Source organism: Leptopilina heterotoma, unplaced genomic scaffold, assembly GCF_015476425.1.
Source record: "Leptopilina heterotoma isolate Lh14 unplaced genomic scaffold, ASM1547642v1 Lhet_183, whole genome shotgun sequence".
Lineage (NCBI taxonomy): Eukaryota > Metazoa > Arthropoda > Insecta > Hymenoptera > Figitidae > Leptopilina > Leptopilina heterotoma.
In genome coordinates, this window is record NW_025110901.1 from 238,810 (window position 1) to 250,520 (window position 11,711).

The 11,711-nt window shown below is 25.5% G+C and overlaps 2 protein-coding genes across 4 annotated transcripts; one reads left to right on the plus strand and one right to left on the minus strand.

Moving 5' to 3' along the window:
- Window positions 1–919: 919 nt before the first annotated feature.
- Window positions 920–3,862, plus strand: LOC122500360 (SAP domain-containing ribonucleoprotein). Of its 2 annotated transcripts, none has more exons than XM_043609260.1 (7): window positions 920–1,105; window positions 1,238–1,334; window positions 2,130–2,203; window positions 2,289–2,537; window positions 2,655–2,783; window positions 3,206–3,277; window positions 3,399–3,862. In XM_043609260.1, exons 1-7 carry the CDS (start codon window positions 1,055–1,057, stop codon window positions 3,495–3,497), a joined length of 771 nt encoding a protein of 256 aa, XP_043465195.1. In that variant the 5' UTR covers window positions 920–1,054; the 3' UTR covers window positions 3,498–3,862. The 2 variants fall into 2 exon arrangements, with proteins under 2 accessions (XP_043465195.1, XP_043465196.1); XM_043609261.1 differs by having other exon boundaries at window positions 2,145–2,203.
- Window positions 3,863–4,703: 841 nt separating this feature from the next.
- LOC122500342 (tyrosine-protein phosphatase corkscrew-like) lies at window positions 4,704–11,167 on the minus strand. Of its 2 annotated transcripts, none has more exons than XM_043609236.1 (12): window positions 10,932–11,167; window positions 10,288–10,410; window positions 9,903–10,097; window positions 8,843–9,005; window positions 8,576–8,688; window positions 8,154–8,425; window positions 7,974–8,053; window positions 7,567–7,749; window positions 7,325–7,501; window positions 7,007–7,232; window positions 6,600–6,751; window positions 4,704–6,235 (listed from the first exon to the last, which is right to left on the minus strand). In XM_043609236.1, the coding sequence occupies exons 1-12, from the start codon at window positions 10,943–10,945 to the stop codon at window positions 6,071–6,073; spliced, it is 1,863 nt and encodes a 620-aa protein (XP_043465171.1). In that variant the 5' UTR covers window positions 10,946–11,167; the 3' UTR covers window positions 4,704–6,070. The 2 variants fall into 2 exon arrangements, with proteins under 2 accessions (XP_043465171.1, XP_043465172.1); XM_043609237.1 differs by having other exon boundaries at window positions 10,816–10,954.
- Window positions 11,168–11,711: the final 544 nt, after the last annotated feature.

Here is an 11,711-nt window from a genome sequence, read left to right on the forward strand (position 1 = left end):
ACACGTTTTCGTAGAACTTTAACTTGTCAGAATTGTAATTTTGTAGAATATTAATATTGGCAAATCTAATTTTGGTAGAAATCTGCTTTATCAGAATGATCACATGTTCGAATCCTCAAAAGTTAGAATTCCATTTTTACCGAAAATGGATTCCACATAAATATTTGGCGCAAATTTTAAAATCGACCAATCAGAAATCAGAATTTTAAAATTTGCGCGAAATATTTATGTGGAATCCATTTTCGGTAAAAATGGAATTCTAACTTTTGAGGATTCGAACATGTGATCATTCTGATAAAGCAGATTTCTACCAAAATTAGATTTGCCAATATTAATATTCTACAAAATTACAATTCTGACAAGTTAAAGTTCTACGAAAACGTGTTTCTTATAAATTGATATTCTGTCAAATTGAATTTCTTGCAAATATAAAATCGATCGAATCGACATTCTGCCAAATTATATTTCTTATTAATATATATTCTGTACAATTCGCACTGTAACTTTTGAACAATATGTTTTTATTAAATTCAAACATTTAATAATTATTTAATCTTTTTATTCAGTGAATATATATTTATTCTCCATCATATTTCAATTAAATGTCAATTCTGATATTTTACGTTTCGATCTATTAAAATGTAGGTAAAGTGGAAATTCCAAAAATAAAAATTGCAATAATTTCAAATTGTGGAAAAAAAGAATTAGTTTAAAATAATATTCTCCATATGCAGAATATATCAAATGATTATTCCCTACTTTTGAATTTCATTCAATATACAATTTAGGTTATTGAGGATTCGCGTATCTGGTCATTTCTAAATTGTAAATTCGGCATAATGAGCATTCGAACTTATGTTTTTGGTACAGAGAGTAGCACCCCTTTTTTAGTCTCCAAATCGTTTCAGTGTTCATTCCAATTCCAGTTTCATCGTTTCATGTTCCTATTTAATCCCAGATTGAGAGTGTAAAAGTATCGCCTATTTTTCCACGATAATTTATTGAGCAATATATAGAAAATAATAAATCTGTGACGATAATTAAATCCTTTAAAATGGCTGATTCGTCCTATGAAAAAGGACTCTCTGAATTATCAAAGATGAAGGTATGTATTTCTCTCCAAATTGGAATGGCTGAGCCGATAACCTCAAAATTCGGCATTCCCTTTCTCATTTTTATCTTTAGAGAAAAAAATACATTTGTTTACTAATTTCGTTAATAAATATTTGTTTATTAGGTTGCTGATTTAAAGGCTGAACTTAAGCAACGTAATTTACCTACTTCTGGAAATAAAAATGAATTGGTGGAAAGACTCCAATTGGCCATGCATGGGGGTAAGTTTAAAAAAAAAATAAATAGGTATCAAGAACTTGTACTTTTACATTTTTTTGGTACATCATAAATCTATAATTCTCTTCTACTTAAAGAACATGTAGAATATTCTCAGAAAATGTTAGATTACTTCCTTGGAATTTCACGAAATGCTAATACGACACAACTTTGGTATCGTATTTCATATCGTAAATACGATTAAAAAAAAACTGACCTTATGTTTTGATTTGAAGTAACACTCAGAATTTAAGATAATTATATTTTTATTATATAATAATCTGTTCTCACGTGTAGTTAGTATTTTTTTATTCCAATTTTTTGTTTTATAGTTCGAATTGTTATGAAAAAAGTTTGACAGTTAATTTGTAAATAATAAAATAAGTGGAGTAGGAAAATTTGACTCCAATTTCAAAAAACTCAATAAAGAGGTACAGTTGCAATGTTTAAAAATAATTAATTACTCTATGAATTATTTATTTTTGTATATTTAAATAACTGAATAATATTAAAAAAAAGTATTGAAGTTTTAAATAATTTAATTTAGAAATTCTGAAAAAATGTAATAATTTTTTAAAAATAATTCTATTTCCAAAAATAATTTGAAAAAATTGAAACAATTGAAAATTTTGTCAAATTTCATTGAAATCGAAAATTTCTATAGTTTGCTAGTTCTGAAAAATTTCAAGCAAGCTGTGTTTCTTATGAAAATTCATTTTTTCTTTCATTCCTTTAAAGTGTTAAAAATTGGAATTTACTTATTTAATTCACTAGAACATGTATAGTACTCTCAGCATCAGATTCTATTTCTTTAGATTCAACATTATCACTCGACGAAACAACCGAAGAAATATTGGATGAAGAAATATTGGGTGTAAGTTAAAATTTCCAACAAATTAACGTTTTTTCTATTAATAACTTGACGATTTTTTCTTTCATTAATTTTCTTTCTATAACAGGATGAGGAAATCGAAGAGCTCTCCAATAAACCAGATTCTCAAGAAACAACCGATAAACGAAAATTGTCAACAGACAGCAATAGTAATGGTGCTTCTAATGGTAAAAAAATTGTCTTAAATCGCAAAACTGTCATAGAAGATATCAAAGTCGAGGAAAAATTAGACAAAGAAAAGGAAACACCAAAAGCAACCGAAGATACAGTAGCGGAAAAGAAAGTTATTAAATTGTCCGAACTCAGCATGCAAGAAGTAATTATTTTCATTAAAAATATGTCACAATTATTGCGCAATTAATTATTATTATTAATTTATATTAAATTTTTTCCTGGTTTAAAATAATATTTCTAATTCTAATTATTATTTCAGAGATTGGAAATGAGAAAGAGAAAATTTGGAATGCCTGTTTCTGAAACGGCGAAAAAATTAGCAAGAGCCGCAAGGTTTAATATGAGTGATAGCAATAGTTCATCAGGGGCATTAATCAAAGGACCAGAAGTAAGTTTTCTCCCAAATATTATTTATTCTTTAATAATTGTTAATTAATTGCTATTAATATTGATGAGAGAAAGATTTCTCGACAGTTGTGAACGTTAAAATGAACGAAATTTTGTTTTCTGTTTAAATATTTTCAAAAGTTTTTCCAAATAATTATAAAATTTTATAAGGAAAAAAATTTAAAAATTTTGAATGATTTTTGAAATTTTCATAGTCATTATGTATTAGAAATTATAATTAATGTAAAACAGAGTTGCCACAGGTCAGGGAAAAGTCATGAAATTTTATCAAAAGCATTGGAAACAGTAATAAATTTCTAGGATTGATAAAAAAATTCGTTAAAAAAAAAAAAAAAAAAAAATTAAATTTTTCTGTAAAGAATATTCGCTTTTTAATAATTATTTTCAAATTGATTTAAATAGAATACATCGTACGAAACGTTGAAGAAGCGAAAAGAAAGGTTCGGATGCTCGGTTTCCAGCGTTATGGAAAAGGTAATAAATATTTAATAATAATTTATAGATAGGATTTCAAATAGTAATAAATATGAATAATTACGAATTATATTAAAACTTAAAGTATTTAAAGAAATTAAAGACAAATTTATTGTTTTAGGCCGAACTTCAAGAAAGGATAGAGAAACGAAAAGCAAGATTTGGCGAAGTGAAACCAATTGATAAAGTTTTTGCTAATAAAATTAAGATAGTAAAATGATATTCAATTTTATATACCAAAATGCCAATTTAGAATCCACATAGGTGATTTCATTTAATTTTAATATAAATTTCTACTTAAAGAAAATCTTAATCTTAATTATAAGATGAAATCAAAATTTCATTAAAAATTAAGTTTAATATTAATAAAATATAAGTTTATTCTAATAAGTCTTTTCTTTTTACCATCTCATTTATTATTTTACAAAATTATTTTATTTTCCTCTATCACCTATGTTGGAATTCTAATAAAAAAAAACAAATATCACTTATATGACTATACATAAATACGCTTGATAATGTATTGTGTGACTATCAAGAGCTTTGACGAGTGTATAGAAATTTTTATAAATAAGTTTTTTTTTATATTTCGAACTAATTCTTAAGTTTAAAACGCGATTACAATTATAATTTTTCTTTCCTTTCATCGTATGCAAAAAAATGTATATTGTAATTCATTTATATTCTTTTTTTCACTATACAATTTAATAATTACGTGAAACATAATTTTTAATGGAAAATTGTACATTTTTCTATTTTTCTTCACTAAACAGTATTTCAATTTAAATTTATATATTAGAATTAATTAGTTTTAGTTCACATATATTTTTTTTAATTAAAATAAAAGCGAACTTTATCATTGTCATTATAAATTGAAAAAAAAAATAATTTTCAAACATTTTGAATAAAATATTTCAAAAGTGATATTTCGCTGTTTTTATTTTTATAAAATGAAAAGAAAAGGTGTGAATAAATGGAAAATACACAAAAAATATATGTGCAGCACATGTTTAATTTCTGTTAACTTAATAAAGCTTTATAAAATTTATTTTAAAGATATCACATTTACGTTTACTGCTACAAAAATGTTTACAATTTATATTCTTTTCTTTTTTATATATATATATATATATATATATATATATATATATATATATATATATATATATATATATAAGCCCTTGGACAACCGAGTACAAAAACTGAAGCAGTATTATAAACTAATATTTGACAATTTATGTGCAAAAAGTAAGTCTCACAAATAATAATTATTATTATCATGTGCTTCTTTTTGATTAGAAAAACAATAATTTCGTTTCTGTATATAAAATTCAATTGTATATTGTATACTTTTTACAGCATCCAAGCAAAAAATTTTTAAAAAAAATCCACTTGGTATTCTCTAGTGTAATAAAAACAAAAAATATATATATATAAAAATTATTTAAAAGTCATAATCGAAGTCCATTTTTGAATAATTAATTTTTATGCATATAATTTTGTCGACTTACGAATGTCTACAAATAGTCCAAAACAATATAATAAAATTCGAATTCTTTTAATTACTAATGAAAAATAATACATAAATGAACACATTGACAAAATTGCTTTTTCGATTAATCTAAATATTCTATCTACGCATTAAATATTTCTTAATATATTCGTAAAATTTCTTACAATTTTTTTTTCTCACGTTTTAATATTTTTCTTCTCTTTAAAATTAATTTTTATGAATAGTAATGCATTGTGTTGATTTATGTATCACGTTTTATATTTTTTCGATAATACAACTAATACTTGATTTGATAAAAACTAAACAAGAAAATTTGATGGAAAATGCAGTTCTCTTTTTGTAAAATTTTTACAATGTTATTAAATCTTGTTAGTGATTTCCATTTTAATGATTTTCAATGAATAAAACTTTATTATTGATTGTCTTGTGTACATGAAAGAGAACTGTTTTTTGTCAATAAAATAATATAAAAATCTACTCGGGGGGTTTTTATTAAAAAATAAAAAAAGCATGCAAACGCGTAAAAATCATTAAATTTGATAAATTGTTGATTAAATGAAATTATAAAATTAATCGAGTATCACGTAAATAATTATTGCAAATATAAAGAAAAAAAATTGATTGAAAACGTGACTTCAAAATCGTTTGATTCACAATTGTTTCTAAACACAGCTAAATATAATTAAGCATTCTAGAATTTATTTTTTTTTTTTATAATTTCAATTATCAAATTACTTTTTTCTTTATAATTTTCGTTTTCTTTTTTCTTCACTTCTAATTAATGTAAAACATTCTAATGAAGATCTTTTTCTTATTTGTGGTATTTTCATCGATCATAGGATTTACAGCAACACTAATTTCACAGCTTTTGAAAAGGCTCATTGCATTTCTAATGCAACGCTTCTTTCACGTAATACGATAAAAAAAAATGTTCGTTTCGTAATAAATAAAAATTACCAGATGGCCCTATTTTCTTGTCTCATATAATAATGGTGTTTTTGTTTACTATATTATCGGATTTTTTTCTTTAAATTTAAATCTCTTAATTCTATATTGAGAAATAAAAATCTGTAGACTTAATTTTACTTATAGCCATTCTGTAGATAGAAATATTTTTGTTTTGTATTTTAAATAAATAAGATAATATGCAATTTTCAAAGTCTGTTTCAAATATTGTGACGAACGATTTAGGAATGACAGTCGTTTTTTTTTCTTTAATACATAATCACTGTGCCTCTATGACTGGCCTTAGGCCTAAAAAGCGCGTAAAAATTTTACTCTTATTTCGGTTTGAGACTTCCAATCGTTGTGGGAAGATTAAAACTCAACGAACTAGAAAGCATTGTTGGTGTGGAAATTGGTGTATCTCCAAGACCCGAATTAATGGCATTTGTTTCACTTTTGTAACGAATATTTGTATACTCTCGGCCTAATTGCAACGATTTCTGAAAAGAAGAAATCATTTTTAAATTTTTCCACAAAACTTATACTCTGAATGAGTAGATAATAAATTTGAATCTAAATAAATCTGAATTAGTAAAAATTTCAACTTATTAGAATAAAAGTGATATGAAATTTCTGAAAATTAATTTTTTACTTTTACATTAGGAAAAATACAAAAATAAAATAAATATAATCAATAATAAAATGAATAAATAAAATCCAAAAGTTTTATTTATAAAATAAATACCATTAATTGTATTTTGCAGTAATATAAATGAGTTTTTCTACAATAATTTATATGTATCTATTTTTATAATTTAGAATTATTAATATAAAAGAAGATAACTTAAATTTGACATAAATTACCTGTTCGGCTTGCATTCGTTGCGAGACAGTTTCAATATAATGCAAAACAGCGAGGTACACGAATTTGTACTGCGCTTCAGTCTGTACCATTCCGGATCTTTGGGATCTTACCCTCTGAATAGTCCTCTGAATGTCAATTTCACAATCAAGGCCTAAAAACAAATTCGAAAAAATTAAGTACCAGTAGTACGAAAGTAATTTAAATTAAAAATAATTGAATGTTTGCAAAAAATTTTACTATTTATAAAAATAATCAAATTTTTACAAAGAATATTATTATTTATGTAAATAATTGAATTCTTGAGAAGAATTTTATTAAAATTTTTGAAATTATTAAATAAGAATAATTAATAAGTAAATTAGTTAATAATTGAAATTTTTAAAGTTTGAATGTGAAATTATTTTACCATGGCGTTTTATTTGATCCAGTATCATGTCAATGACAATAAATGTTCCTGTTCGACCAATACCGGCGCTACAGTGAACAAGTACTGGCCCAACGGCCGTTGGTGTTTGACTACTGGGAACACCGGTCGAAGCGGTGCCGGCAATTAATTCCTGTCTCGCATTAACGTCGTGAAGGAAATTTAAAACACAACCTGGATCTGATGGTACTCCGTGATCAGGCCAAGCCTGAAAATAAAACAAAAAAAAACTTGTTACTTGAAATTTAAAAATTTTACAATATACTTAAAAAGAAAAAAAAATGGTTAATATCGACAAACCTGAAAATGATAGTGTGAAATTTTTCTCGGCTCAGAGAAATTAGGTTTACTACCTTGAAGGAGAAATTCTCGTAAAGTATAATCTGCAGTAGAATTTCGACCAAGTGCTCGTACCTTCCATTCTCCGCCATATTCACTAACTTCACCTTCTTCCGGCCAATAACGGGCACATTTATTCTAAAAACAAAATTATTTTAAAAACAAAATAAATTAATTTGCTTCATTGTAAAAATTTTTATCACCTTTCCTCTCTCTATTTCTTTTGTTGTCATTACAATTACACGAGTATTTTCCTGATAAACCATATGCCAAAAATCTTGAACTGTATTAGGCAAACATCCCTGAGTAGCTATGTAACATTTATTGAATAGTCCATTATCGCCAATGTTTCCAATTCCAACACCCGAGCCTTCTCTCTCATCGTTCTGTAAAATTATTTATTTATGCGAAATTAAAAGAAAATCTTTAAAAAGTACTAATAATTTTTCTTTTCAAATGTTTAAAATTTTAAAATTAACGTACTGAAAATCATTGAATTCTTATAAAGTATTTATAAAAATTTTTTTAAATAATTGAATTCATTTCAAGAATATAACATTTTTTAATTTCATTTGCTAGTTAAATATAATTTAGTGATAAAAATACATACTTTGATATAATTTGCATTGATATAATCCGAACCAGGTACATTTGGATCCACATCTATCAAACGAACTCTCGTGTGATCGACTAAAATAATAGAATTTTCAAAATATTAATTTCGTTTTGGTGAAATCTCGTATTTTGAAATATTTAGTATTAGAAAAATTTGTCTAAAAATGTAACCTACATGGCAATATATTTTTATAACGATTTTTGGCTCGATTCTCAGCTCGCAATCCTTCAGTCCTCGAGAAGAGATGTCGACATTCAAGTTGCTGTAGGGATTCAAATTCTTCCCAAAAACCGGCTTTTCCTTTTCCTCGTACTGCTCCACCTTCCTCACCAGCCGCTGCACCATTCCAACACAGCCATCCATTCGAACATCCATTTTCTTTATGCAATTGTCTAACTCTGCTTTCTATTCCACTGGCATTTATACGTGTTGCATTAAATGGCTGTCTATTGAACAAAATTTATCTTATTTATTATAATTTATCTTATTTATGTTATTTAGTAACACATTTTTCATTTTTTCATTTCACCATTTTCATAGAAAAATAAATGTTAACGCAAAAAGAGTAGGTTTAAGTTCAAATAAAAAATATTTACCTCAAGTGGACAACACTTCCACTTGTTTCCACCATTGGATTGCGTTTGTAGTGTTCTATAAGATCACTGAGACTGTCGAATTTATCTCCTCCTCCCACATCGTATTTGTTATCCTAAAATTTTAATTTTGAAAAGTTGTTTCACTAATTAAATGAATATAATTTGAAGTTTAAATTAAGTTATAATATAATGTATAGGAGTATATATAATTAATATAATTAAAGTAAGTTAAAGTTGAAATATAATTAGAATTTAATGGTCACTGACCTGAGTTCGAATCATAACATGAGTCACGCGATCATCTGTGCGAACAGATAACACAAAATCACCAGGTTTACTCTGTGATTCACGAACAAGAAATGATCCATTTTTACCACGTTCCAACATCAATCGCTCTGCCTCTTTTGCTGACAAATGTCCATGGAACCATCTATTTAATATTAGCAAAAATTATCATTTATTTATTTACTTATTTTGTACTCAAGGTTGCCACAAAAATTTAATTTTTTTTCCTTAATTTTCAGACAAAATTTTGATTCTTCCCTGATTATTTTTTTGTAGGAATTAAAATTCTTCAAAACATTCAAATTCAAAACTTTTTGAAATTCAATAACTTATAAGAAAATTATTAGAAAACATGAAAATATCTGCAATTATTTGTAACTTCTCGAATATTCAATTTTTTTTAGTGTTTTTAACTAAAATTCTTCTGTAAATTATTTATTTCTTAATAATAAATTTAATATATATATTAAATAATTAAACTAATTTCAGAAGAATTTGAATTATTAAAATTTTTCAAAAATAGATTTCTTCTAATTTAATTCGTTCAAAATTGAAATTTTATAAAATACAAATTAAAACCTTTTGAGGTTCATATATTAATTAAAATTTTAAACGCAACTCTACTAAAATTTAATTAATTTTGAAATATTTAAATCAAATTATTCATTAAATAATTCATAATAATTTTATGATAGTTTTTCAAGAATTAAGTTATTAAAAAGAAATTATTGGCAGAAATATAAAAAATTGAAGGTTTTGTATTAAAATTCGTGATTATTTCATAGTTTCAACATAAAAGACACCAAAATTGAGAATTTTCTAATAAATTCTGAAAAATTAATTTTTGCCAGTACTTTTAATAAAGTTTAATACTTTTTTTTAAATAAAAATCCCTGACTTTTCTGGCCTATGGTAACCCTGATATTTTAATTAACTACTTTCTTTTATTTATAAGTTGCTTTCATATTTTCATTGCCTACTTAAAAAACTACAGATTTAAATTATTTACTTTTTCACTATAGCTTTTAAAAAATTAAATTACCTTTCAGTGGTGGGATCGGCACAATTTAATGGATATTTCAATTCAATAACTTCTCCATTTTTTTCGCGTAATTGTCCATCGTTTTCCATATAGAATTGCACCAATTCCGAAAGTGTTGCGAATTTTTCTCCACCGTATAAATCATAAAAATCACCAGTGTTTTGGATTTTAATGTGAGTTACTTCACCGTTTCGCCTTTAAATAAATTATGATTTAAGTTTTGCACTGACATTTTAATAGAATTTCTTTCTTAGATAATTATTTTGACATTCTTTTCTTGTTCTTCACAGTAATTAATGTGTTTTCTTTCTTTTTAAACTAATTTTATTATAATCACAATATTTGTTTTCTTTCAATAAATCTTTTAATATTATGACATTTTTACCTGACAGATAAAGTGAAATCTCCAGGATTAGAAGAACTAGGCCTTGCTAAAAATGAACTATCATATCCACGTTCCATCAAAAGTCGTTCTGCTTCTAAACCTGATATGTTCGGATGAAACCATCTGTAAAGTTTTCATAAATTTTAACAAGTTTCTAATTAACTTTTCACTCTCTAATTTAGAAAATTAAAATACAATAGTTGGAAATATTTAAAAAAATTTACACAAATGTTCAGGTAAATATTAAAATTTCTCCTAAAATTAATTTTTCTATGCTATTTTTATTTCCACAAATTAAATCCCTAACTTTAAATTCTAAAAAGTGAAAAACTTGACGCACCTTAAAATTACTCTTAGAAAATATTACATATTAGAAAAATGTTTAAATACTGATATATTTTTAATAAAAACGTGATTGTCTGAAATAAATGCAAATTTGCAAAAGATTTTTTTTTTTATCAAATTTTGATTGAGATCTAACAGAGTTGTAGCTTGCATAACTGCTATAATAAAATCCGCAAAACTTACCTAATACGGAGCAGAACTAATTTACAAAAGACAATAAGTGGGATGGCTCTCAAAGAGTCCGTGAATTATGATAATTACGAATCTTTTTAATGCAGGTACAAAAAAAAATGCCTCACCTGCGCGATGCCATATCGTGATTACAATTACCACCTGGTAATCAATAAAACATACTGCCTTTTACAAAACTATTGGGGTTAGTTTACTTCATAAATATGATACAGAAACTCATCTTAGATTTAACCAATGTTTAGACATTTTTACATTTCAGAAAAATAAAAATAAAAATAAATTTTTATAGTAAAAATTGTGAGACACTACGCCGTTTTACATAGAAACGAATCTCGTATGTAATGTAAACAGGTCTATAAACTCCCATGGTGGGGGGTAACCAATTAATGACTCACATATTCAACAATGTGAAGTTAGCATACCAAGTTTAAAATTCCAAAAATGTAGAATTTAATTTAATTACTTTCTATGTTTGATAGCTAAAATAAGAATTATGTTTTTATTAAATTACTAGGTATTAAAACAATATTTTAAATGTGTAAGAAGCTTAAAAAGTAAAAGGAAATTGTATAAATAAATGTAAAGAATTTAATTAGCGCGATATCACTACGCTATCGGGCGGGTAAAGTTTGCGAGTCTACCTTCTTTTGTGTATTCCATGCTCAATGAGAGAGGCAGCGCCAAGTCATGTTCATTTCGAAAATGTAAAATTTTTATCATCGAAGAAGTGTTTTATTGTTACTATAGTGTTTTCAACAATTATATTCTATTCAATAGTGTTAAATACACGTTGGAGAAAATAAATTTCGTCCCGAAAAGAAGAAATCATATTGTAAACGCCAAGTTTGGACAATGCGTACTGTTCTTCACAGAGGAACACGTGCTTT

What these genes read in the sequence shown, in the direction of transcription:
- LOC122500360 (XM_043609260.1), top strand. Translation starts at nt 1,055, where the DNA reads ATGGCTGATTCGTCCTATGAAAAAGGACTCTCTGAATTATCAAAGATG. An exon ending in CCAATTGGCCATGCATGGGG is followed by an intron (nt 1,335 to 2,129) that starts GTAAGTTTAAAA and finishes TCTCAGCATCAG; the next exon opens with ATTCTATTTCTTTAGATTCA. An exon ending in CCGAACTCAGCATGCAAGAA is followed by an intron (nt 2,538 to 2,654) that starts GTAATTATTTTC and finishes TTATTATTTCAG; the next exon opens with AGATTGGAAATGAGAAAGAG.
- LOC122500342 (XM_043609236.1), bottom strand. An exon ending in TCAATGCAAATTATATCAAA is followed by an intron (nt 7,750 to 7,973) that starts GTATGTATTTTT and finishes ATAATTTTACAG; the next exon opens with AACGATGAGAGAGAAGGCTC. An exon ending in AAGAAATAGAGAGAGGAAAG is followed by an intron (nt 7,502 to 7,566) that starts GTGATAAAAATT and finishes TTTTGTTTTTAG; the next exon opens with AATAAATGTGCCCGTTATTG.